The 25,733-nt window shown below is 42.2% G+C and overlaps 1 protein-coding gene across 3 annotated transcripts in view; it reads left to right on the top strand.

Moving 5' to 3' along the window:
• Positions 1–25,509, top strand: part of LOC135176365 (L-threonine ammonia-lyase-like) — a 51,185-nt gene extending 25,676 nt beyond the window's left edge. For 2 of the 3 annotated variants that reach the window (XM_064145430.1, XM_064145429.1), the window contains exons 3-12: positions 1,365–1,707; positions 5,715–5,831; positions 6,882–7,123; positions 11,543–11,708; positions 12,147–12,243; positions 13,431–13,506; positions 14,068–14,193; positions 15,368–15,535; positions 15,826–15,883; positions 23,360–25,509. In XM_064145430.1, the coding sequence (XP_064001500.1) occupies positions 1,365–1,707; positions 5,715–5,831; positions 6,882–7,123; positions 11,543–11,708; positions 12,147–12,243; positions 13,431–13,506; positions 14,068–14,193; positions 15,368–15,535; positions 15,826–15,883; positions 23,360–23,458 (1,492 nt within the window). In that variant the 3' untranslated portion in view covers positions 23,459–25,509. Of the gene's footprint in view, positions 1–1,364; positions 1,708–1,783; positions 2,022–5,714; positions 5,832–6,881; positions 7,124–11,542; positions 11,709–12,146; positions 12,244–13,430; positions 13,507–14,067; positions 14,194–15,367; positions 15,536–15,825; positions 15,884–23,359 lie in introns of those variants that run through there. The other variant, XM_064145431.1, reaches the window with a different exon arrangement.
• The last annotated feature ends 224 nt before the right edge of the window (positions 25,510–25,733 follow it).

The following is a 25,733-nucleotide window of genomic DNA, read 5'->3' as shown; positions in this document are numbered from 1 at the left end:
CTGCTGGTATATTACTTGATTCAAAGAATCAACCTTTTGTGTTGTCCATAGTGTTATGTGAAATTCTCTGTTGGAAGTGTAATAGGAAGCAGAGCTACTGGCATAGATTATTTGGAGCACAGAGGAAACGAATGATGGTGACACTGCCACAGGCAGGGCAATTGCTCACAAAGTAGCTGTTGCTAAATATTTTAGCATTGTTTTTGGAAGCCACTGCGATACAGAATGCAGTGCTGAGCGCTGCTGTGAAACTAGGGCAACGTTTGCTCTAGCCAGCCCTGCTGCTCAGTGACTGCAGAACTTCAATCTACATTGTTTTTGTGAAAAGATGATATATTTTAATTGGAGGCTAGGCTGGAATCTCTGACATAATCTAACATCTATGTTTTTCAGAAACCCCTTTCTTCCAAGGAGACTGAGTCCTTCATGTAGAGAGGCTTATGCTATCTGTGTAATCATAGCCATAGCCCAGGTGTGGTTTCAGCTCCTTTCCAAATCACTTATCTGCTTAATGCTCCTTTTTCCAACACCCAGCTCCAAATTCCAAGAATTCCTAGGAGTTTTGCATTAATCCTACACAATGTTATACTATCTCTCATAAACTCCTAGAACACCATGAACCATGGAGTAAGGCAGTTGAAGGTAGGAAAAATGGCAAATTTTTCTAACAGTGTTGTCTCTCCGAAGAGGAAAGAGGTTTTGTGTGGCATCAGAGTGTTGTCTTATTCACAGGTGTTTTTATCTATGCAATGTTAGCTCCCAAATCAGCAGACCTAGTTCTTTAGCTCCGTAGTAGGATATAATTGTTATCCCTTATCAAAGTAATTTCTTTCCTGTCACAAGACAGTCATGGCTGTCAAGAGCACGCTCTGTGTGAGCATGCCCTGCAATTATGCAAGAGAGGAGAAACAGACCTCTTGTGTGTGATGTAAGGGCACTACTAATAGTATCAGGGAATGCTCTGCAGCAGCTATTTGCCTTTTTTACAAAGACAGGGAGTTGCATACATCAAATACCATTCCAGTTATTCCAAAATTTCTGCATTGACCTGGGATCATTGCTGGCTGAGACTGAGTGCTGAGGAAGATCTGGCTGCCCAGACAGCATGGATTGTGTCTTTTGTATTTTCTTGGCTCAGAGAGTTTTCCAGTTTGTCCACATGCTGGGCTATCTGTGACTTTTCTAAAGGCTGGTTATGGTAGCTTTCAATCCACCTCCAGGATAAGCAACTTAACAGTAATAATTCAGTCTAACCTGCTTGAGGCTTGCAAAGAGCAACTGAGATGTGCATCCTTTTTAAATGTTACATGTCGAGCTTTTAACCATCTGAGCTTTACTAATGAGTTTCTTTTATCTGTTTTTAGGGATGACAATAAAATAAAGAAACAAGATACCCCAGCACTTTGTGATCTTCACTGTTGTAAAGATGGGCTGATGAGAAATGGCCTCATTGGGCAGAAGGAACCCTCTATTAACCCTGAGAGACTGAAAGATTTTGGTGAGGAGGATTACCTGAATGGGGATGTGAAGACCTGGGAAATGAAGATAGTGAGCCGTAATGAGGAGTTACTTAGGGATGCCCTTTCCCGCATCCCTCAGTCAAGCAGTAGGACCAGCCTGTCAAGCTGTAACAAGCTGATTCGATTTGAAGATATTAGTGCAGCAGCTTTCAAAATCCAGTGTGGTGTTCAAAAAACCCCATGCATGGTAGGGACTCTTTATGGCTTTGCATTGTCTAAATATTTCTTTTCTTTATAAGAACTGAATGAAAAGTATGTGCCAGTTGCAGCAGATAGGTCTGTGTGAGATGACTCACATTTATGCTAGCTGTTGTTAACTGTCAATAATAATTTTCTTCTTATCTGTTTACACTAACCTAAATCCTCAAAGATTGCTGTGACCTGTAAACAAAGGATAAAGCACATTAGGCATAGACTTAATGCACTATGGTATTATGCTCCTGTTGGAAAAGTCTTGCTACAAGAAACCCGAGTTGGAGACGGTGGACGATCAGTGTTTTGGTAAGCAGCCTTGTGGGAGGGCCTGGCTTGGAACCAGCCCTCATATCTGGAGAAGTTGAAGGTACAGATATTCCTTGCTATCCTGGCCAGCCTGGCAAGGCTGGATATGTTCTATAAGTAGGTGGTTCTGTCACATGCATCTTCAAAAACACAAGGCCATTAAGATATCCATACACAAACATATGCAGCTATCAATCAGCGTGAGTGTGAAAATGACTGAGACACTCCCACATAGTTGCAAGCTTTTGCTAAAGCATGAGAAAGCACAGTGACAAGCTACTGAAGCTGGAGTGTATTTCTACTGTGGGGAGCTATCACGGTGGCTATTTACCAAACTTACCGAGTGTGTCTCTTTCTGGGTTAGGTAAGGGTAGCCAGTCCACACGTTTGTCACAGCTGGTGATGTTTGTTGGCACGGTGATTAGGTATTCATCATCAGCACGTCATGCATCATGGTACTGTAATCCTTCCGAGTTCCCACGGAGGTGTTACTAGCACCACCTGTAGGCGCTCCATGACTAAGCTCTTTTCCCTCTCACAGAGGAAAAGGACATCTTAGTCCCACATCACTCTCTGTTGCTGACCCAAGATACCCTGGGTCAGCCTAACTGCCTGACAATCTTCTTTCTGGCCTGCACAAGGAAGGGGCTTTTGGATGTCTGAGATGCAGCTTGAGGTTAGCAGTCCCTGGAGCAAAGTGTTTGGGTCTGCAAGGCACAGCATTTTTCCTGGTCTCCAAATAATGCTTGCTGATACAGAGACATCATAACTATTTTTGGTGGGGTGCTTTTAGTTTAGCATTTCCAAAACAAGGACAGTTGTGTTTTTGCAGCATGCTTCTGAAGAAGTGTGTTTCATGATATAGGGCATGATGCAAGATCATTTGTGACTGTAGGGTGGCACAGAGAATTGGCAAAGTAGTGTTGGCCACAGTGCAACAAGATAGCTCTTTTGAGTGACTTGGGAGTAAACCATCCTGCTAACTGTGCTAGGATTTCCTTTCAAAGTGGAAAACTTTCCTGGCCTAGGAAGGCAGTGGGGGAGTGAACAAACACATGTGCAGCACAGATGTTGGACTGATCAGGGCCTGGGCAAAGAGAGGGAGTGCACCAAGCTTTGCACATGCATTGTTTGTCCTGAAAAGTCTCAGACTGTGCTGCTTGTGAAGACAGACAGTCAGTGCCTTAGACAGAATAGCCAGTCTTCTGCTTTTCTGGAGGGACTGTCCCAGAAAGAGAAGATTTGCATTTGTATTGCAGGCAGTGAGCACTGCACTTACCTGTGTTTGGCAATTCTGGTCATATATGTTAGATGGGTTTAATGTTGATGTACAAAGGTTGGTCTAAAGGCAGAGAGAGTGAGGGTGTCATGGCTTAATTTGGAAACAGAACTAGCTATGTCTGTTACCTTTTGAAAGCCTGGATCATTCCTTCATGCACCTCTGCCAAACAGTTTTAAGATGCTGTTTGTGATGGTTTGGGTGTTACCCGCCCCCCCCCCCACTTTTGAAGTCACCCAGACTAGTCTCAGCCGGCTCTATACGTCTGCCAGTGTGAGACTGTGGGAGCCTAGTTCATGCAGGTCATTGAGGACTTCATTCACTTTCATCTCACATAGCACCAACAACTCAAAACTAGTGAAGTCCACCTTGGCCCTGTCCTCTGAGCCATTAACTTACTCCCAAGGTATGGCTCTCAGTCTGAAATCTAGCCAGCCGACACATGCCAGTGCAGGAAAAGGCATGACCGCACCACCGAGTCTGTGTTTTGCTCCTTCAGGCATCTATGACATATGAATCTTTAAGGAACTTCAAAGGTTGCTTTGTGCTAGCTTTGTGGATGCCAAACGGAGGCTGTGCTCTCATTAGACACAGTACCTGTAGCCCTTAGATAAGATTAGGGTGACAAAGGAGAAGACTTACAGGCTGGTTCAATGCGTCTTACAAGGTCATGCATCAGGTCACTACAGCTGAAAATAGCCCTGACGCTCCCTTTGTTAGAAGTAACTGCTATATTTAGGCTATGGAGAAAGAAAAACCCTCAGCTGAAGGAAACAGAAAAGGATAGCCTAAAGAATTAAAATATTGGGTATCAGAATGAATGATAATTTGAAACACCCCCCTGCTGTGGGAAAGGTTGCATTGATGACACATATTTCTACATGTAGGAGACTTAGCAACTTTATAAAGCCACAGGATTCATCCCCTTCCATCTTTGTCTCATCGCTTAAAATGAGAATCCAAGAGGATCCACGGAACCAAAAATGCTAAAACTAGTATGGCACACGAAGAAGAAGTAAAGTAGTGTTTCTTGTCTAGTGTCCTTGTTGTGTTTTGCATAGGTGCTCTCCATAGATTAGGCTGTTTAGGATAGAAACCATTTTCTGTTAGTCTGCTAAGCCCTTGCCATTCTTGCAATTCTACAGCCAGATTTGCAAAGGAGCAACAAGTGGTAGCTCCTTTTGCAGGCTTTTCAGAAGCAGGATGGAGAATCTGACCCCACCTACAGGTGAAGAACTTTTGCTTGCAAAAAGCCTTGAAACATCAATCTGAAACATTTCGTTTTTACAGCAAGTATCTGTTTCAGATATGTTTAGGGTTTACAGTTTCAATTTCCAAGTCCCACCGTCTGAAAAATGTCAGTATGCACGCTTGTGTGCTCTACACATCATATACATGACACTGCCACACACTTCTTGACATAAATATTTAAAATATATTTTCATTCTCTCTTTTATCTCTCTTGGTGGCTTACGATAAATGAAGGCTTGATCCCCTAAATCCCCAGCTCCTCATTTGCTTCGGCAGCCAATGGAGCAAATAGAGCCAATTACGAAATAGAGAAGCGGTAAGCCTGAGGAACTGGAACCCACAGGCTTACAGCAGCTCTATTTCAGAAGCTATCTTCTTTAAAACTCTTGATTTAGATTGTATGGTAACAGGAAATTAATATGCTAATATGTGCTGTCAGTGTCTTATTAAAAAATTGATAAAGATTTGACATAAAATAATACTAATTAATTGTACACTTGGACACTGCATCACATGTGCTATGCTTGCTGATTCCTCTCAGCTCAGAGATCTTTCTGTCCCAGGCACTGAGCACTTTCAAACAGCTTGCAGTTCTGGGAAACTCTTTTTCAGCATTCTTCAAATAAATAAATAAATAAATAAATAAATAAATGCCTTCACTAATGTCACACAAGCCTTAAGGTGCAAAGTGGAAAATACTCAGCAGTGAATCAGTGGTAGAAACCGTGGGAGAACGAAGGAGGAATTTTCTAACTGCTTTTGCGTCTGTTAGTAGCCAACCTTATTTTGGGGGTATTAAGTACCTAGTTCTGGCAAGTGCTAAAATAGCAGACTGTAGGGTGAGCCTTTAAATAATTGAAAATACTTATTTTCATATCTGTATTTGAACAGTAAGACCAAAACAAGAGCTATTTTCAGAATTTGTTACCACATGGAGTACTTCACTACTGTGAGTGTGGAAATGACTTCCATAAACTAGAAGAATCTGGTAGGTAACAACACACAGTCATGTATTTCTAAAGAAATAGATTATGAAATGCACTTCTTAGAGCTCACACATGGTTGTCAAATGCATGACTCACCAGGGAGCTTATGTGGGGAGTAGAAGATCTTTTCTTTTTTAATTTTGGAAACCTCTCTATAATAATATGTCTCTGCTCCAGTATTCTAGGCTATCCAAGCAGTATGGAATGGACATCTACCTAAAGAAAGAGTTCCTCCAGTACACAGGATCTGTGAAGGAACGAGGTGTGCTTTACCTTCTGACATCATTGCCACAGGTATAACAAGGTGTCAATGTTCAAGTTCTGCTTCACCAAAAAGGAGCAGAAGTAAAGACAACTTTACCCATAACATCCATGGAATCACACCATTTCTTGCCTTTTGAACCACTGTGCTGAACAGCATAGGCAGGTCTGCAAGAATCTGGGTGTAAAATACCTTGCCACTTTATGCTTGGCCAATCTGCTGATGAAATGCTTAAAATGTTTGAAAGAAAATCTTGCAAAATATTAATGTCAGTATTTTTCTGTGGCATGCAGTGGATTGTATGAGTACGGTGACTGTGGCATGTCAAAAGCATCAAACTGGAAGTGATGACAGAATTAAGTTATGATAAATGATGAGAAGGCTCTAGGTCACCAATTGATTTTGTAATTTTACTATTGTTACATGAATAGCTTATTTGTAGTTTGCTTTAGGAGGTTATTGAGTTCACTGCAGCAATAACACTTATGATTGGCATGATACAGCGTTCCAGAAACAACACTTACTCCTCTACTTTTGTAATGCTATTAATAAATTCCATTAAAGGGAAACCTGAATGAAACAAGGCAGGGAAGGAGGACCAGTGGATGCTAGGAGGAAGTTCTTCACAGAGAGAGTGATTTCCCATTGGAATGGGCTGCCCAGGCAGGTGGTGGAGGCACTGTCCCTGGAGGTGTTCAAGAAAAGACTGGATGAGGCACTTAGTGCCATGGTCTAGTTGACTGGCTAGGGCTGGGTGCTAGGTTGGACTGGATGATCTTGGAGGTCTCTTCCACCCTGGTTGATTCTATGATTCTATGAATATCAGCTCTGAGGGGCAAGATATCAGCTTTTCTTAGATGAGCTGGAAATTTACAGTGAATTTGAATGGAACAAGAATGGAACCCATAGGAGTGCAGAAACAAGGACTGATTGCTTGCTGTCTTAGTGTGTAAGTCCTGAGATCACATCAGACACGCATGTAGTAGAGGAAAGGAAGGAATCCAGCCCATTGAACAATCCAGGATTATGCAGAACAACTGTGTGATGCTGTGTGATGTGCAGTAAGCAACCCTGTTTTTTAGGATCAGCAAAGAAAGGGAGTGATCGTGGCTTCGGACAGTAACTTTTCCATGGCCGTCGCTTACCATGCCTCAGAGCTCCGTATTCCAGTGTTTGTCATCGTGTCAACCAGCACACCCCCTGCCAGAGTGAAAATGTGCCGTGAGTATGGTGCCATGGTTATATCCTACGGCACTACAGCGAAGGATTCCCAGACCCATGCAAGACGGTTGGCACAGGAGAATGGTTACCTCTACCTTGAAGAGTAAGTGGAAAGTCAGGCTGACTTGAAAGATCAGATTAGATACTTGCACAGCTCTGCAAGAGCAACTTTCAAACAGTTTGTTTTCGTTAAAATTTGATCACAGATCATCAAAATCTTCCTGTTACCCAAATTATGAACAGCTACATATTGCCAGGCACAAATCATGAATCCTTCTGTAAAAATTGGGTATGGAAACCAAAACCAACAATGCTTTTCCACCAAATTAGGCAGACTTTCAGATTAGAAATTACATGGGTTAGTATGAAGATGGTTATATGTTAAGTCTTTATGAACCCTGTCAGGAAACATTAAGGCTGGCATTTGGTTTTGGCCTCTCTGTTGGGAGTAAAGTGTGTAAAACCTAACCTGTAATGCAAAGGATTCAGAGACACAGTGTAGAACGGGAGAAGGTTAATGCTGCACAGTTTTTGTTCAGCTGGTGGGAGTGACAAAACTGCAACTCTGGTTTGAAAACAAGATTATTAAGAGGCTACTTCATATGTATGTTTAAAGTAGCTGAGGTTGAGTGTAAAACTGAACAAGACACAATTAGATTAAGGCAGGTAAAAACATTTAGAACAGATCCTTTTTTTTTTTTCTTCCTTCTTCTTCTACAATCTCTTCCACATTCCCCTTCCATTTTCTCCTCCCTCCCCCTCACATTTTTTTCAAGTAAGGTTTCCAAAAGCATGGAGGGGTGAATCACTAGCCTGAGATAGCCAGTGATCCCTCTGCTGCACTGAACTGGAATGTTGTTCTGTCTCCTCACTGCCAACTCTGTGCAGGCTTTATCCAGCATTTAGTATTTGTATTACTGCATTAAACATGCTAATAATGAGTAATGTTGCCTGGAAAAAAGTATCCCAGAATGAGCAAGATGCTTCTTTCCCAACTGATTCATTGGGAAGGTGATATTAAAAACTATACTCTTCAACTGCACCATTTGCTCTGTTGACAGCGAGTCAAAAACTTTACGCATGTCCAGGTAGATGACATCAATTGTTCTTCCCTTGTCCATCAATGCTGTTACCTAGCATAGCAGGCCACCATGATTATCAGGCAAGATTTGGCCTTGGTGAAGCTGTGTTGGCTGCCACCAATCACCTCCCATTTTTCATGTGCCTTAACATAGTTTCCAGGAGGGTCTGCTCCATGATCTGTTCAGGCACAGAGGCCTCTCAAAAGGAAGTCACCTACTACTATCACCCACTGCTCTTTCTTAGTTTCACTGGTTGCTATACATGGAGCAGATTGGGCTCCAAGTGTCTCATTACACAGTAATTATTTACATTACATGGGGTGAATGTTCCCCAAGGTCATGAAGCTCCAGGGACGATGCACGTGAAGGACTTCAGCATCCAACACTGAGGAACTTTAAATGTGCATGTTACCACTACTAATAGCAATCCAGTCTGGTTTGTTTCTGTTTTCAGGCTTCAAGAAACTGAGCCATTCAGTCTGTTACTGAGATTAAGTAAAACTTCACAGATGCAAATTTTCAGACTCTGGAGAAACAAAGAATGAAAAAAAAAAACAAACCCACCCACTACTATTGTGAACCTTTCCATAATGGGATGACTGAAACATACATTTTTAAGTGTAGACTGGCAGAGCTTTCCTAATGTGTGCATGCATACATGGATAGCCAGTCTTCCTCAACATGTGTCTGCCACACATGCATTGTCACTTGCCAAAGACGTGTGTAAAACATCAGCTCATCTCCTGTGCTTTAGAATGGAACTTCTGAAATGTCATTTTATTTCTGTTTAATTCTACTTTGCATAAAATCCCTGGCAATTTGGTCTCTGGATCCACTTAGCTGGCAATTTGTTCTCTCTTACCTGAAGTAGACATTGTGTGACTGTCTTTGGTTTCACCTGAACGGTCCTGTAGTTAGGTGTGTCAGTGTCAGTTCTTCCCATTTCTTGAGTGCAATTAAAATACTGTGTTATGAAAATGGTTAGGCAAGAGTTCAATTAGAGGAAGGAAAATTTTTTTATCCAGCTGCAACTTCCTGTGAAATTCCAGGAAGGAAATGTAATTTTTCAAGTTGGAATTCAGTCATTAAATCTACATAATTACTGCTTAGGTAAAATGGGAGTTTTAGTACCTCTAGGTATTTGGGGCCTCGTTACAAATGCAATGTGAATGTTGCTAATAAGTTACACAGTGCCTCTGAGATGATATGAGAAAGGTTGATTTGTGAATCAGGGAGGTAGGAGGGCTGCAGAATGAATTACACATCCTTACTTCCTTGAGACTCTAGTTTTGTCTTGTGTAACTCCATACCCAAGTACTTATCAGACCTGATCCTCATTCATGTGTGATCTGGTTAGTCTGTTACTCCAGGAAGGGCAGCTGACAGCTTTTGAGTCCTTTACTTGGACAGCAGAGAAAGAGAGCCTGCTACTTGCCACATGAAAACTTCATTGGGAAACCAAAACCTGAAGCCTGCCTTTGCTGATAAACTGCCCATTTCAGAAGACAAACGTCCAAATTTCTAGCTCTGATTATGTGTTTCAGTTACTTGCCCTTTTACCTGATTTTCCTTCAATGGCATATGATACTGAAACAGATAGTTTTGCTTTCACAAAGCAAAAATAATCAGTCACAGTGCAAGTAATTCATCTATTTTATTATCCTCAACATGAGGAGAAATTTTGTGAGGGTGATGGAGCACGGGAATGGGCTGCAGGGAGAAGTTGTGGAATCTTCTTCTCTGGAGACTTTCAAAACCCACCTGGATGTGTAGTTTGTCCTAGGTGATCCTGCTTTGGCAAGGAGGTTAAACTAGATGATCTCTAGAGGTCCCTTCCAGCACCTGACATTCTGTGCTTCTGTGGCTGTAAAGAGCTGGAAGCTGGCCAGTGAACTAGTCCTCTGATGAAACATTAGCAAGGAAAACATGATTATCTGAAACATTCATCCAAACTCTTAATAAATCCCCATTCCTAGAACAGGCTTCTTCAGACAGAATGTTCAGTCATTAGGGAAGTTTCACTTGTGAATTTAATACCTCAAGTCCTCATTCACTTCAGCAGATCCCTGTGTTTTCCCACATAACCAGGGCAGATGCAGCTGTGAACTCAGTTCAGAACCTTATTTGCAAATAAGGCTCCAGAAGAGTTCCCCTGGAAAGCAGTGATATAAGAAGGAAGAGAAAACTCCTTCAGTATATTGAGAAAGAAAACAAATGTAAGGGCTCAGTTCCCCATCCCATCATGTTTTCCTGCTTTCATCTTCAGCTGTGCTACAGGAGAGAAAGTTTCTCACCCTTTCTTGTGTAGTTACATGGAGTCTCACTCTGAGGATCTCTCTGAGGTAGACCTCCCTCTGAGTGGCATGTGAGATAACTTCTCAAGAGGACCTTGGTCTTCACCTTGCAGGTGTTCTGTGCTTCTATGCTGAGTCTCTCTATGCATTTCTAAGGGTAATAAAAGCATAGCTTCCAAAGACCTGAACTTCCTGGGCCAGGTGAATCAAGTGAAATAATTGGGTTGATCATTCTCTTTTCTTATCTGTTTGCCAGAAAAGGTGGAGCATACAGAGGCCTCATGTTCTCCACCCATGTATCATTTCACATTACTGTGAGCTTTTAAATTAAAATGCAAAGGAGCTTTTACAGATAAATCCAAGTCAATTGTGTGACTGGATGAGGCACTTGGTGCCATGGTCTAGTTGACTGGCTAGGGCTGGGTGCTAGGTTGGACTGGCTGAGCTTGGAGGTCTCTTCCAACCTGCTTGATTCTATGATTCTATGACTGTACAGCAGACTTTTCTTCAGTCTTTTGAATGTTTGTCCCTATTCTGCTTGGTAAATTTCCTTTGCCTGAAAGTGTTTTACTGGTGAGCATTCTAACATGACTGAATTTTGTTCTTACCCTTCCAGTGTGATGGGGAAATAACAGATATTGGCCCTGGATTGTGAAAAGACTTAAATCCATAGAAATCTGGTGTTTGTGAAGTTGAATGCAGTGCTTAAATTTCATGATAATCCACATTTCTCACAAATACTGAACTCCACTTACAAATTCAGAGATCTCCTTCTGATACTTTGCTTTTGGTTTGGGCTACCACATGTCAAGTTTTATAAAGCATGAGGTAGTGGGAGAATAAATTCTGTCTTGCCAGCTCTGTAAACACCTGATACTGCTAACAACAGATGCATGTATATGTGCTCTGCCCTGGAGTCTACCTGGAGGGTTTGTCAGTGGCACAAGTTTTCTACTAATAGGTAACATCGCACTTCATTCAGCATGCCATCATCAGTGTCCTGTTGTATCACCTCCTACCCTTGTGCTGATGATTTACTCTCATGTGTATCTTTCTCTGCTGAACAATCTCTTTAAAGTAGTAGATTGAACTATTACTGCATTGCCAACTGTGAACCCTGCTGCATTGTGCCTTTCTTCCCTTCAGGGAGGACAGTGCTGTCTACCTGTCAGGCCTGGGGACCGTGGGGCTGGAGGTGTACGAACAGGTGCCAAAGCTGGATGCAGTGATTTTCCCTGCAGGAGGCCACTGTGGCTTGCTGGCAGGGTCGGCTGCTGCACTCAAACATCTCAGTCCACATATTTCTGTAATTGTAAGTTTCCTTTCACCTGTAAGGTGTTGTGTTTTGACAGCTTTCACCACAGGTGTTATCCAGTGATACGCTGGCAGAGACTGCATATGCTAGGGACTAGTACCATCTGTCCCCTGGTGGGGAGAAAAGACATCTAAAACCTGAGAAGCCTCCTGTCCCTTGGCTGCTTGGCTGGGTTCAAGAAAAAATGTGGGAAGGCTTTTCCAAAGTCTATGAAAACCATCTCTATGCTTTGAAATAATTTCTTATGTAAAGTCTGCCTCTAAGTAAGCCACAGGATTAATTTAGTGGTAGCACAGTTACCTCGCAATTTGAGTTTAACTGTCAATCCTAAGAAGAAATGTTTGTGTGCCTTGTTTGGTATCCAGTTTGGCAGTGACTTCTGTTACATCTGTATTGATACCAAAGTGACAACACTTGTACACTTGTCTTCTGCAGGGAGTTGAATCAGAAAGTTTCCCTGTATTACAGCAGTCCTTAAAGGCTGGCCACCCCATCGAAGATCAGGCTTGCAGCAATCACCATTTTTATGGAGGTAAGAAAATTGATTGTTCTTTTGGAAGGAAATCAAAAGTTTTCATTGATATCTCCAACCATATTCTCATTCAGTTCATAGAATCATAGAATCAATCAGGTTGGAAGAGACCTCCAAGATCATCCAGTCCAACCTAGCACCCAGCCCTAGCCAGTCAACCAGACCATGGCACTAAGTGCCTCATCCAGGCTTTGCTTGACACATCCAGGGACGCTGACTCCACCACCTCCCTGGGCAGCCCATTCCAATGCCAATCACTCTCTCTGCCAACAACTTCCTCCTAACATCGAGCCTAGACTTCCCCTGGCACAACTTGAGACTGTGTCCCCTTGTTCTATTGATGGTCACCTGGTAGAAGAGACCAACCCCCACCTGGCTACAACCTCCCTTCAGGTAGTTGTAGACAGCAATGAGGTCACCCCTGAGCCTCCTCTTCTCTAGACTAAACAACCCCAGAGTCAGAACTGAAATGATCCTGCACTATCAACGTCTGAGACCTTCCCCCCTAGATGTGCAGCCTGGGGTGCATGTGAAAAGTTCAAGTGGCTGCTCAGCAATACAAGACTATTTAAGTGACTATTGCACTCATAACCAGTGTGGTCAATGGGAAAACTCCCATGTAGAAGACAGGCAAATGTAGTGCTCATGAAACTGCTCACAGAACAATGCTGCTTGTAAACAGCACAGTTGTTTACATATCATTTGCTCACAAAGCCTCAGCTGATGAGCAGTTCAAGAATATTCTACTTATCTGCAGTTCAGATCTCTGGAAGCTTTGTGTTAAATGGGAATTTCATAAACAAGCAGCTTCTTAACTCTCCCTGTAAGCTTTGCCTGCCTCTGTACTCATTTGTTAACTGTCTTGCTGCAGCTAAGCAAGCCCAGTGCCGAGTTGGGTTCTTCTTTTCTTCAGGCCCCACTGCACAGTGGAAAGTGCCTGGCTGCAAGGTCACTCTTGTGGCATGACTGGGCCAATGAAGAATCACAATTTTCTGAATTGCAGAATCTTCCTGGGAGATTTGGTCTTTCATTACTAAACACTTTTTTGCTGTATGAAAAAATCAAGGAACTTAAGATCACATAATGGCATGTGTGCTGTATTCAAGGGCACTAAACAGTCAGGGCTGTAAAAACTGTTGAATTCCCTGGAGCAGCCAGCTTCATATTTTGTCTTTTGAAATCTGCAGATGTGAGTGGGCTTTGCTTTGGCAGTAACTCTTTACAGCTGACTGGGAAACTTGTGGATAAAGTTGTTGCTGTGAGGTAAGAGAGAAAAAGGAGTGATATGAGTAATACTGGGAGAACACTGTTGTATGTGAAAAAGATGCTGTGCCATTAGTTTATGGTGATTCCTCCCTCATGCATGGTGGAGAGCAGGTTGGCAATCACACACACACTATGAGCCCATGGTGGCTTTCCTTCAAAGAGGGGCACTGAGGGTCTTCAACCCAATCCCACATATCTCACTCCTCTGGCCAAAACTTTGTCTACTGCTAGTACCTACTGATCCTCTGGGCGTAAAACTTCTCCTTGTTGCGGTCTACAACACATGAAGGCAGCTTTTGGATCAACTCTTCTGAGCTTTCACTGAAAGCCCAGATATGCAGAATATACTTTCCACTAGGATTTAGCCAGCAGAATGGTTCATCCTGTCTTTCAGTTACTAACAAGACTAAGATGACAATTCACCCCCACCAGCACAGCTTGCTGTAACACTGCCTTGGGGTTGTTGTGTACCCAGGAGGATAGAAGGAATCCCTTTCTACTGTCTTCTGCTTTTGGTAGCTCTTTCACTTTGTACTGACACAACTCTCTTGCCTTCAGGGAGGAGGACATCCTGGTCTCAATACTGAGACTGCTGGAGTATGAGCGAGCCACAGTTGATGCAGAAGGGGCCATTGGGCTTGCAGCGGTGGTTGCAGGAAAGCTGCCCGAGTTGAAGGGTAAAAGGTATGGCAACTATTACAAACAGGGAACTGCAGCAAAAGCATGGGGTTGGGTGCCTTGGTCCCAGCAAGCTGAGAGAAATTGCTTGCTGTGTGAGTGACAAGGCAGTTCCTGTGGCATTTAATTCAGGCTAAAGAGACCACTCGCAGGACAGAAAAACACCTTGAACGTGACAAATGTCAGCCAGGAGACCAGAAAAATCTTGTCATTTTCTTATATTAGAAAATGGTTAGGGGAAAGGCAGTAACATGCAGCTCCCTAAGACATGGGCACATCTGTCAGGAGAGCATCCTGCTCCTGTCAGCCTGTTGCCTTCTCTCATTCCAGTTGTGGTGGGACAGGACCTACACTGTCTTCTGCAGTCACTTAGTGACATCTGCCTCCCAGCCCCAAGAACTGCCCAGAGAGCAAATGGGATTACCCTTGTCCTTAGCGTTTAACATGGCTAAGTGCCTTCATTCCTCTGGGCAAGTACCAGAGTACTCAGTACTTAAGTGGATTGAGCCTCGTCTTAGGACATAGCCCAGAATGTACTTAAACATATATACACTCAAGACAAAATTAAACATCCACTGTACAGCATTGCGTGCTAAAATACTGCTGAATTCTTCTGAGGAGGCTGACAGAGTACACGCAGAGCAGCATTTCAATTTGCTACAGCTGAAAGAAATGGGAAAATGTAAGTGTTTGGGTTTAAAAAGATCAGGTTTGGCTCCTGAGATTACCACAGCCTGAAAATGTGGTTCTTCACTTGCTTTTCAAACATTTCTGCACTCCCTTTGCAGGGCTGAGATGGATTTAATGAATGGTTAGAGAGAGTTTTGAACACCCATGTTAACTGCTCGTTAAGAGGCTAAGACCCAGGGCTTCCAGGGGAAAAATGATGTCACGTTTTAGAAACTGAAAATGGAACCAGAGTATCTTCAACAAACCTAAAATCTCCAGGAAATACAAAATGAAAGCAACACTTTAGACCAAGTAATGCATCCAGCTTCTAGGCTCTCAGTGCCTCCACAGTTGATAGTAGAGCCAGGAGCTTCTCTGACAAGTACTATATATTTATTGAAGGGCAGTCCCAACAGCTTTTAAGCTGATCTTGAATACATGTCTGTGAGTGATGGTTCCTTTGTACAGACAAGTGTACAATCAAAAATCCTGCTTTTCTCTCTGCTTTCAGAGTGGCAATTGTTATATGCAGTGGAAACCTGGAGCTGCATTTGCTGCGACAGTGCATAGCTCGTGCCCTGACCCTTGATAACAGAGTGTGCAGATTTTCCCTCGTGCTTCCTGACTGCCCAGGAGACATTTCAAAGCTACTGGAGATTTTGGCTCGGGAAGAAACAAGGTACATCAGACTATCAGTGGGGAAATACAATCACAGAATGGCACAAAGATTGTTTAAGATTTGGACATATGAGTCTGTAAGTCGCTAATCAAAGCAATTTTGATTTTTAGGTTTCAGAAAAACTTTTATTTCCTTCATGTTTTTCCCCAGATTGAAAATACCTTTGCACAACAGAATGATTGTCTAATATAGAAAGCAGCAAAAATGGCTGCTGTCCAGACACTTACAGAAACTATTTCATGACAACAAACAATGTTTGTCATCTCTAATTTATCCCTTGTTTGATCTAGAGTTTTGGATATCAAACAAGAACGCACATTCGTGACATCTGAGCTCTTCACTGTCGAGGTAAGATGAGATGCAATTCCAGTTTCTCTGCCAGTATTGACCTCCTCTAGTTCATTCTGTTGTCCTATATCTCTATATGACTATGTTGGAGAAGTCCAACAGAGTGTGCACAGTGATTTGAGGAGCAGTCTGGTAGATAGTTTCCTGTGTGCTGTACACTGTCTTGCCTCACCAAACACTTAGCAGGCATATAAGTAACACAGGACCTGTTCTACCTGCTGTTGCGGCACCACAGGTGAAACACTGCAGCTCTTACTATTGCCAACCTTCCTTACGTGCGTGGTGGAGTGCTGGAGGTGGTGAGCAAGCTGCAGCATCCGTCCAAATCTTGAAGAGCCAGCTAGGTAGGCTGGCTGTAATTATCCAGGATCAATTTGCCTTAAAGCAGTGTGGAGAACACCCTTTAACCTTAAGGAATTTTCCATTTTATTTAGGGCCTCAGTTTTGCACTTTATCCACAAAGAGCAGAGAACAAAATCCTTCTTGAGTTGTGGAACACTTGATAGAGTAACAGTGAGGAGGTCTAATCATTTAATGGCAGCTCTTAAAAGGATCATTTGTCTCATGGCACATCTCTTTCAACTGGTTTGGCAAAGGTGTGGTTCTACTGACTTCATGCTACTGCTGTTTGAGTCCAAGCTGACTTAGTTTGTGAAATCAGATGTGGAAATCCAAGTAGGTATCTTTGCTAAACAGGCTGATAGCTGGAGTTCGGTAATGCTATTGAGTAAACAAGTTCTTCCCTTTTGGCATTTAAATCTAATTGCCCACTGGGATGTAAAAACCTGCTCAGTATTTTCACTTGTGGATGTGAAGAAGAGATTAAAAGTGACTGGAGCAAAGGACTGCAGTGAAGTTCACTGATGTCTTTCTGAACACATCATTATCAGTTCCCTCAGGTATCTACTGATAAAACTACACTGTTGTGCATTTTGCCATTGCAACAGGCTGGCTTACTGGTTTGGGTAACTTGAGAACCTGTCACTGCATGAGGTCCTGCTGATTCAGTGACCAACTTATGTCCAAAAAAACCTTTCTACCATAGGCTGCCTTTGACAAACCCTGTGACTCCTCTAATCTTTTCAATGAGATTTTAATGAGGTGATGTCATTTTTGCTAGTAAAATTAAACTAAATCCACTCTCTTAGTATTTGATTGAGAATATTAGAACAAATTTCCATTGCTGTTGCAGCCTCTCCCAGTGAGGCAATTTTATGAGTATGAAGTAAATAGAGTCCTTGAGTGAAGAAGCACCACATGATAATGACTGCATATTTTCACTGACTGGCCACTTGAAGAATCTGACAGTGTTATACAATGAGAGGGTTGAAGGGAGGAATTTGTCTTCCTGAATAATTTAATTGGATGTTGGATTTGCATGATGGCCTCTAATCATCCCGGGACAGGCTATTGGATAATTAGATGGGAAGTACCAAGGAGTTATTCAGATATAGACCTTAGTGACTTCAGAGGCTGCTCTGTCTTGTGACATCTAGTGAATTGTGAAGATTTTCTTTGAGAACTAAGACATAGGTAACCAAAAAAGGTAGAATATTTGTGGTGGTTTGGCTCTGGCTAGGGGCCAGGTGCCCACCAAAGCCACTCTATCACTCCCTTTCTTGGACAGGGGAGAGGGGAAAATACAAGATAGAAGAAATTTAATGAAATGAAAAGCCAAACAAAGGCTGTGCAAGGAAGTAGGAGCAAACACAGATGTTATCCCCTGCTTCACATCAAGCAGGCAATGCTGGGTCACCCTGGGGAAGCAGGGCTTTAATACCCACAGCAGTTGTTCCGGAGGACAGACAGCATCAATTAATGTCCCAACACTTCCTTCGTTCACTTAGCTTTTGTACCTGAGCTGATGTCTTATGGCATAGAATATCCCTTTGGTCAGTTTGGGTCAGCTGGCCCAGTTGTGTCCCCTCCCAAGATCTTGCCCACCCCTTAGCATAGCCTTGGGGTGGGGGAATGCTGGAAAAGCACAGCCTGGGTGTTTGGCTTAACAGTAGCCAACACAGTGCTGTTACCAACACCCAGCTACAGCACTAGGAAGATGGTCTGGGGAGAATTAACACCTGATCAGCCAAACTAAGTACAATTTTGAACTTATCCATCAGCATCAAAATGAATTTGCTCTAATCAGATATAGAAAAATGTACATATTTTCATAGTAAAGGTAGTAACTGGGGTGGTGGGGGTGGTGAGATTTAGCTTCTTCTCTTTGTTGCTTGTAAGAACCAAAGCCCTCCTTTAGCAAAACATTTATTGCTAAAGCAGTCCTGCAAAGACTTTTATATGATTCTCATCAGTGTAAATCACAGCACATTCAATTTAGATGAGGAACCAAAATGATCATGTGTTGAATGAGTGGCAATAATAAGAAGGGTATTACAGCTATACCCACTCCCTTTGTACGTACTTTTGACTGTGGGTATAGATTAAGTGTTTGACAGAAAAGAGTGATAAGTGTAGGGGCTTATTTGAACCATGAAATCAGTCCTATCAAGGCTGTCATCCCAGTGTTAATTCATCCTTTTAGATTAACTCATTAATTTCCAAAGGAGATGAACTTGGAGTCTAGGCAGGAAGATGGAGCACTTTTTTCCTCTCAGTGAAATGCCTCACTGTGTTAGTGTTTACTTACATGGAACGTTCCAAGGGAAGGTCCACGTTGATAGTCTGATTGCATGAAGTAGTAAAGACTTTCTAAAAGGAATCTTTATGTTTGAATATGCTTCTAGTTAAAAAAAAAAACCCCAAACCTTTTTGACATTGTACTGGTAAGAACAGATTTTTTCAATAATAACACTACTTTTAAAAAGCATGCACCTGTCCAGCTATGAGAAGGAGGTTGTCACTCCTAAAGCATTTCCTGCATGACCCAGGCAGGTGCTATTTCCATACTTCAATTGTCCCTTGGCAAAACAGAGATGTTTGGAGTGGGAAGTCCAACACAATACATTTTTTCTGATGCTCTCCAAAAGATTCTGGTAATTTTCTTTAACAACATTCCACAGCAGGCTGACCTGGTACGGAATAGCCTGCCCTAGTTGTAGAAATAAGAGCCTGAGTCTGGTGAGGCTAGGGGTGGACCTGATGGATTATTATCTGACTTAGGTAACGTGACAGTAAATGGTTGGTGCTCGTGCTCGTGCTCATCGACCTGAATGCAAGAGTTAGCCAAAAGATAAGGGCTCAAGTTGCACAACCAAGGGACAGCTGTGGCAGCTGTTCCACTCTTTCTCAAGCGTTGCATTGCGCTGACCTTGGGGACTATCTGTCAGCTGGTTCCCAAACCATAAACTGGGGTTTGTGCTGTTGCAAAATAATCTGCAGTGTGCAGTAACCTACGTTGGGGAATTACTGAGTAATTCATAGAGTTGCCCAGTTGTTGGCTCTTTAAATAGGAAGGCAAAGTCTGAAGCCAGAGTATATCAATTTCTCATTTCCACTTGTGCAAACAAACATGTACTCTTTCTGGGCACGATGTATCATGAATATTAAGTTATGTGAATCTCTACAATGAACAGCTTAAAAGATGATGATGATGAATATTGTTTCTAGGATTAATGAGGTACATAGTTACAGTGGATGAGTCAGGGGGATAAGGAATTGCAGCAGCTGGTTATGGTTTATCTTTACATAAAGCCTGGAAAAGCATAAAAGACTGAAATCTTTTGATTGAGCAATGCTAGTCACATTTCAGCTGCTCTCTGGCAGTGGCTCAGCGTATCCACACAATACCCCTGTTTGCACACACAAGCTAGAGGTATCAGGAATCAAGGACTTGAGCAGGACATCAAAATAGTTTTTAATATCCAGGAAAATAAGACCTAAAAGATATGTGAGACTTGCAATGAAAGGGGAGCAGAGGCGACCATCCTGTTACCCAAATTATTCTGCACAGAATTTTGCACATTTCCTCCTTCTGTGAACTCCTGAAGTCTCCTCTCTTGGAGATGAAATGTATTTTTAAGAATAGCTTCATTTATGCATTTAGATTTTGGTGTTGCACAGAGCAACAATCTGTAATAATGTTTTTCCTTTATTTTTGACCCCAGCCTTTGCCCTGCTCCCTCAATTATTTCTAGTGATGAGGTAAAATTCATAAGACTGCTGCTTCTTCTCTGCAGTGTTTAAGTCCCAGCAGATGTCTGGTAGGTTAAAGTCGCCCACCAGACAAAGGCAGGTGATCTTGAGGCAGCCTCCAGTTGCTTAAAGAGTAATAAATCAACCTCTTCTTCCTGGTTGGGTGGTCTGTAACAGACTCCAACCAGGATATCAGCCTTGTTGGCCTTCGCCTTAAGTCTCACCCATAATGACTGCCATTACTTGTGGGCCTGCCACGAAACAAAAATCTATCAGGCAAACTAAACCTTAGGTTGGAATAAATCTTTAAATTACCTGCCACAGAGACTGGAATTCTAAACACAATAAAAGTTCCATCTGTCTGGTTATTTTCATGGTCCTATAAGATACTTTTTTAACATCATCATTATTATTATTTATTATTATTACCCATCAAGGACATACTATGCAGTAGAGACACACATAACATAAATTCAATTTTTGTTGTTGCTGGTTTTGTCTTGTTTTTCCCTACACAGCAAAGAAGGGTCTACTGTGTAAACAACATCCTGCAGCCAGTGAGAGCCCTGCTGTATCAAAAAGCCTATGGCTAGTACTGAAGGCTTATGGCTTGGAAACAAATCATAGAATCAACCAGGTTGGAAGAGACCTCCAAGATCATCCAGTCCAACCTAGCACCCAGCCCTAGCCAGTCAACTAGACCATGGCACCAAGTGCCTTATCCAGGCTTTGCTTGAACGGCTCCAGGGATGGTGACTCCACCACCTCCCTGGGCAGCCCATTCCAATGGCAGATGATTGAAAAGCAACACTTTCTCTAGTTGTTGCAGCTTATGTTGCCTGCAAAGTAAGAAACACCAGGCAATAGGATTTGTCCTTTGTTCTTAAATAAGACCCATCTGGAGCATTTACTCAGCAGGTACCCAACCTTCTGTAGCTATTTAGTACCTAGGTGACTGCTCATCCTAGATAAATATAATCCTCATATACCTCTCCATGAATAGGAGGATTGCTTTATTGGACACTTAAGCAAATCCTACTTTCCAGGCAAAGCAAATAAAAGAGAGGAGTTCTGTGAAGGTAAAAGTGTAGTGTAAATTTGCTTCATCTAAGCAAGGAAGGCAAATCTTGCCTGCCTTACTGTTTAGATCTGTAGTTGTTCTAACTGTAGTGTGATTCTCTGTTAACTCCTGCTGTGATCAAATGTTCTCTCTTCCTCTATTTGACAAGTGTGAAAAATCAGGTAAATTTCTGGACTCATTTATTGTTGCTGCTGCTGTTGTTATTCCTTCTGTGATACACTACACCATGTTAATGGCTATATCACACGTTGGCCGCTGTGCACGCACAGAACAGAAAGGCAGTACTTACCCAAACTGTTTACAAGCTCTCTGGCTCAAATCTATCCAAGTTCATCTTGCTTCAATCATAAGCAGATAGGAAAGGGCAAAGAGAAGGACAGTTCACCAAAATGCATTCCCATGCTTGCTCCCAGGGCAGAGCAACTGCTGGTTGCCAGACAGTCAGAGCTGACCCTGGCAAGTGCAGCCTGCTTTCAAGTGCAGCAATTGATTTGCTCAGGTAAAAACAGGCATGATTGCTGTGAAAGGAAAAAGAAAAGAGGTTGAGTGGTTGGTTGGTTTGTTTTATTTCAGACTCTGTGTGAGATGAATGTGTGCTCTTGAAGATAGGACTGCAAAGCTTTAGGAATTTTTGCATGGACCAGGGAATGAATAATGGGTATTTGGTACTTTGGTGTCTAGATATCCTTTAGCTACTTCATATACTTGTATTCTCTCCTCTTCCCATCCCTCATTATTTATTGTCTTCTGTGACTGTCCTCCTGAGACTAAATCCCACCTTTTTCTTCAGGAGAAAGAAATTAGCATCTAATTTGTGTTCCAGTGAGACAAACAAGAATAGGGCAAAGATTTACAGAAAGAGATCAGAAATGTGGCTTACTTCAGAATGGATAGTTAAGAGGCCATAGCTCTTTTTGTTATTAAGCAAGCTCACAGCTGTTACAGTAACCTAGAATCAGTATTTTGTCTTCCCATCAATAGTTTTGTACTTCAGAATGGATGGTTAAGAGGCCATAGCTCTTTTTCTTATTAAGCAAGCTCACAGCTGTTATAGTAACCTAGAATCAGTATTTTATCTTCCCATCAGTAGTTTTGCTGAAAGTTCATTGTTATTTTAAGCTCATTCCTAGAAACACAAGTTCTCAAATGCCACAAGCACATTTTAGAAGAAACAATTTTGTCTTTTACCTTATCAGAGCTGCTTTTTTAATAGAAACTGATAAGAACATCTGTCTCTAATCTCTCAATCTTAAGATTACCATGACCAGCTTTTCCTCTCTTCTCTGCCTGTCGCAATAAACTCTTTGTCATTGCACAGTGGCTCAGTTGAGATTGTTTCCTTGCTTGATTTCCATGTTTCTGTGAGGTCTCTTCTCTTCACATGGCACTTTCAGCGTCAGTGGTCATTCCAGCAGGCTCAGCGGACGTCAGTAATCTAAACCCATGAAGCGTATTTTTCCCTCAGTAACCTAAACTCATGAAGTATATTTTTTCCCTTTTGTACCTGCACTTTGGTGCTTCACCTTTGGTAGTGCCCATATTTTGAAAAGATGGCATAGAGGTGTGAGTGTGTAGAAAAGAGGAGTAAAAGTTACATGGACGTTACTGTCTTCAGTGGTGGCATGACAGGATTGACAGTAATACTTGTAGAGGCAAGGGAGGAATAAAAATACAACTATCAGGATTAGGTTTGCCTGGACTTAGTTTGATCTAGCAGCAGAACAACTATAACAGAAAACTCCAAGTGAATCAATGAGCCATCAAAATAAAGTAGAGTAAAATAAGGTGTGTGAGTAGGTGAGACCAGCTGATATACTGCAGAGACAATAAAGGGCTGAGGGATAACTCCAAGAGAGAGGAGAGGAAAGTATAAAAGGGTAGAGCAAACACTGCTCAGAACCATGTCAAAGGAGGTGAGGGTCAGAGATGGATGAGGTGGCAGCAGCATCATGTACATACACCAGTGAATGGAAAAAAGCAGCTGCAAACAGATGAGTTCAGCGTAACCAACAGCAGATGAGTACTTGCCCAGAAGCCAGAAGAGGATCAGTCTATCTCCTTTAAACTCTGAAAGCAATAAAAAGTAGGGCTGTTGGAATGTTTTAAGGCCATTGAAAAGGGCTGTAAGAGCCCCAGATGTCTGCAGTGTCAGTTGTCTTAGCTGTGTAAACAGAAGTGAAGTCCAGAGCTTGTATGTTGAGCTGTTCATTTTGCTTTTATGAGTGCATTTAGCATTTCATTGGAAATGCCTTGGTCTGAGATTGCTGCCATGCTGTTAGCAATGTTCCTAATTCTTTTCCCAGGTCACATGCACCGTGGAGACCAGAGACAAGATCCACACAGCCCAGCTGAGGAATGCACTTCTGGAACGCTATCCCACAGCTGCCTGGATGGAGCGATGATGGGCATAGCACAAGGGAAAGGGCCAAGGTCCTCTCACAGATACTCCACAGAGCCCTAACCTTGAGGCATTTGGAACCAACATTATCTTTCAAGGCTGAAGAGTTAGCGAATAGTCTCAGGGTATTTACCTCTTCCAACTGCAGTGAATGTACTTGGGAATGAAGTTAAACTCAAAACTTTAGCTTAGCTAATGGGAACTTGTAGCCTCTGCTTCTGTTGGAGTTCAGTAACTCATTATCAGCTGGCTAACTGAATTATGGCTAGTATGTAGGATCCGATGCTGTTCAGGGCATAAACAGGGAGCAGGCATTTTTCTTCACAACTGAATATAGACCTCTGAAAGGTATTTTGATTTTGATGTCCCTAGTTAGAGTAAAGAAGCTCCTTCTGATGGACTTGGTCATGCTACTAATATAGTAATTTTCCATTTCCAAGACAGAAGCAGTTGTCCATTTGCTGAATTTGCTTCAGGAGATCCATACATGCATGTGAGTCTGAACACACTTCTGATCTTTCTATATCATGTGAGGGTAAATCATGCTGATAAAATGCAGTTAATTAAACAAGCAAAAACTGCAAACGTGGAAGATAAAAGCCAACAGTGGGGTGTTTTTTTCCAAGGTGAAAAGATCCTGCTTCTAAAGTCAAGTTCCAAATGGTACTGCAGCAATTAAAAAGCACAACAGCATATTCTGAGTATAAATAGGCCTCATAGGCAGAACACAAACATAATTCTTCTCTTCGCTTTTGAGGACGCAGTATGAAAACCAACATGTAAATGGCTTCTGTTTCCTTGGTGAAAAGGGGTCTTAATTTTGTAAGTAGCATTTCACTGATCATCTTAGTTTCCTTAAAACAGACTCTATCCATCTCACCTGATAGATTAAGTATACTGTTAAGAGTGAAATACATTTAAAGACCACATGTTAATAGCCAAAGGCAGTGCTGGGAAAAGTGTTAGCCTAAGTCTTAGGCACGTGGCTAATGCAATTAACAAAGAACACATCGACCTAAATACCTTTTTTCATCACTACAGGCAGAGACTAACTAATAAGGTAGTAATAGAATGGCAAGAAATGGAAAAGAAATTCAGGCCCACTTCTGAGCATGCATACAACAGCTGGCTTTCCACTTGGGCAAAAATCAGTTTTAGGTTGGCTCCAACAGAGCCAGTACAGATCATTCCACTTGGTTAAATTTAACCATGATTGACCCAAATCTTGGGTGTAGGCATTTTAATGAGAGATCTCCTCTAGCGTATCAAGCTGATAAATGTATGAAATAAATATGATGTATTTAGCAGTGCCTTAGATGAGCCCAGGTGGAAATCCAGTAAGTTCAGAGTGATCATCTCCACGGGCTGTGCGGGATCAAATCATCCCAGTTCGGATGCACCGAGCTGAGTGAGCTGTTGCTATCTGACCATGAAAACCAACTTTTACTGGAGCTTTTGGGGGAGAAATGTGCTGCAAGTCCATAGTGATGTTCCTTTGTTGTCATGTCATAATTTGAGCTTCCATCTTTTAGTCCACCTCTACAGTTAGGAACGGGCTTGGTGGTACATTTCCTGTCCTGGTTCCACAGAAAACTTTTGTCTTTAAAGCACAACCAAGAAGTCACATGGGGAAGAGGAGATACTCTGGGTAGGTGAAAGCTTTCTCTGCCTTCTCTTTACTCTAGACTGCCCATAGGCTAAGCAGGACATCATCCAGAGAGTTAGGGCAATCTAAGCAGAGGGTCCCTATGGACCAGCATATCCAATCTTAGGCAAATCCCCTTTGTGTTATATCTACTACTCATGGGGTAGTTACATCTTTAGCTTAACTTATGCCTGTAAGGTGGGACAAAGAGAGCAGCAGTCTAGCTGTGTCTGCAGCACTTTTTCTTAATGGGAAGCAGTCTGCCCATCCCTTCTTACTGCAGCTCGTGAAGGAGCAGGAACAGAGAAGCAACCTTCACAAATGGACAACTATTGACAATTCACTGATTTGGATTATTTTTGGAAGAATGTGTTGGTTTTAAAATGGAATAAACGAGTGGTGGTGCCCCACTGGTTGGTTTCTTTCCCTTCTTGCCATCCAGAACAATGGGAATGGGAGTTGGTCTCCAGAACATGTCATGTAAGTCACAGCCTGTCAGACATAACACCTTTCTTTATGGTCAGAAGGGGTTTTTTTTTAAGTCTGTGTAAAAATATATGATGCCAGAATCTACATATTGCGTATGTGCTACATCCACTGAAAGAAGCAATGGAGCACATCATCAAAGGGGTGT

Source organism: Pogoniulus pusillus, chromosome 6, assembly GCF_015220805.1.
Source record: "Pogoniulus pusillus isolate bPogPus1 chromosome 6, bPogPus1.pri, whole genome shotgun sequence".
NCBI lineage: Eukaryota > Metazoa > Chordata > Aves > Piciformes > Lybiidae > Pogoniulus > Pogoniulus pusillus.
The sequence above is the reverse complement of the archived record's forward strand: the minus strand, read 5'-3'. Positions and strand labels throughout refer to the sequence as shown.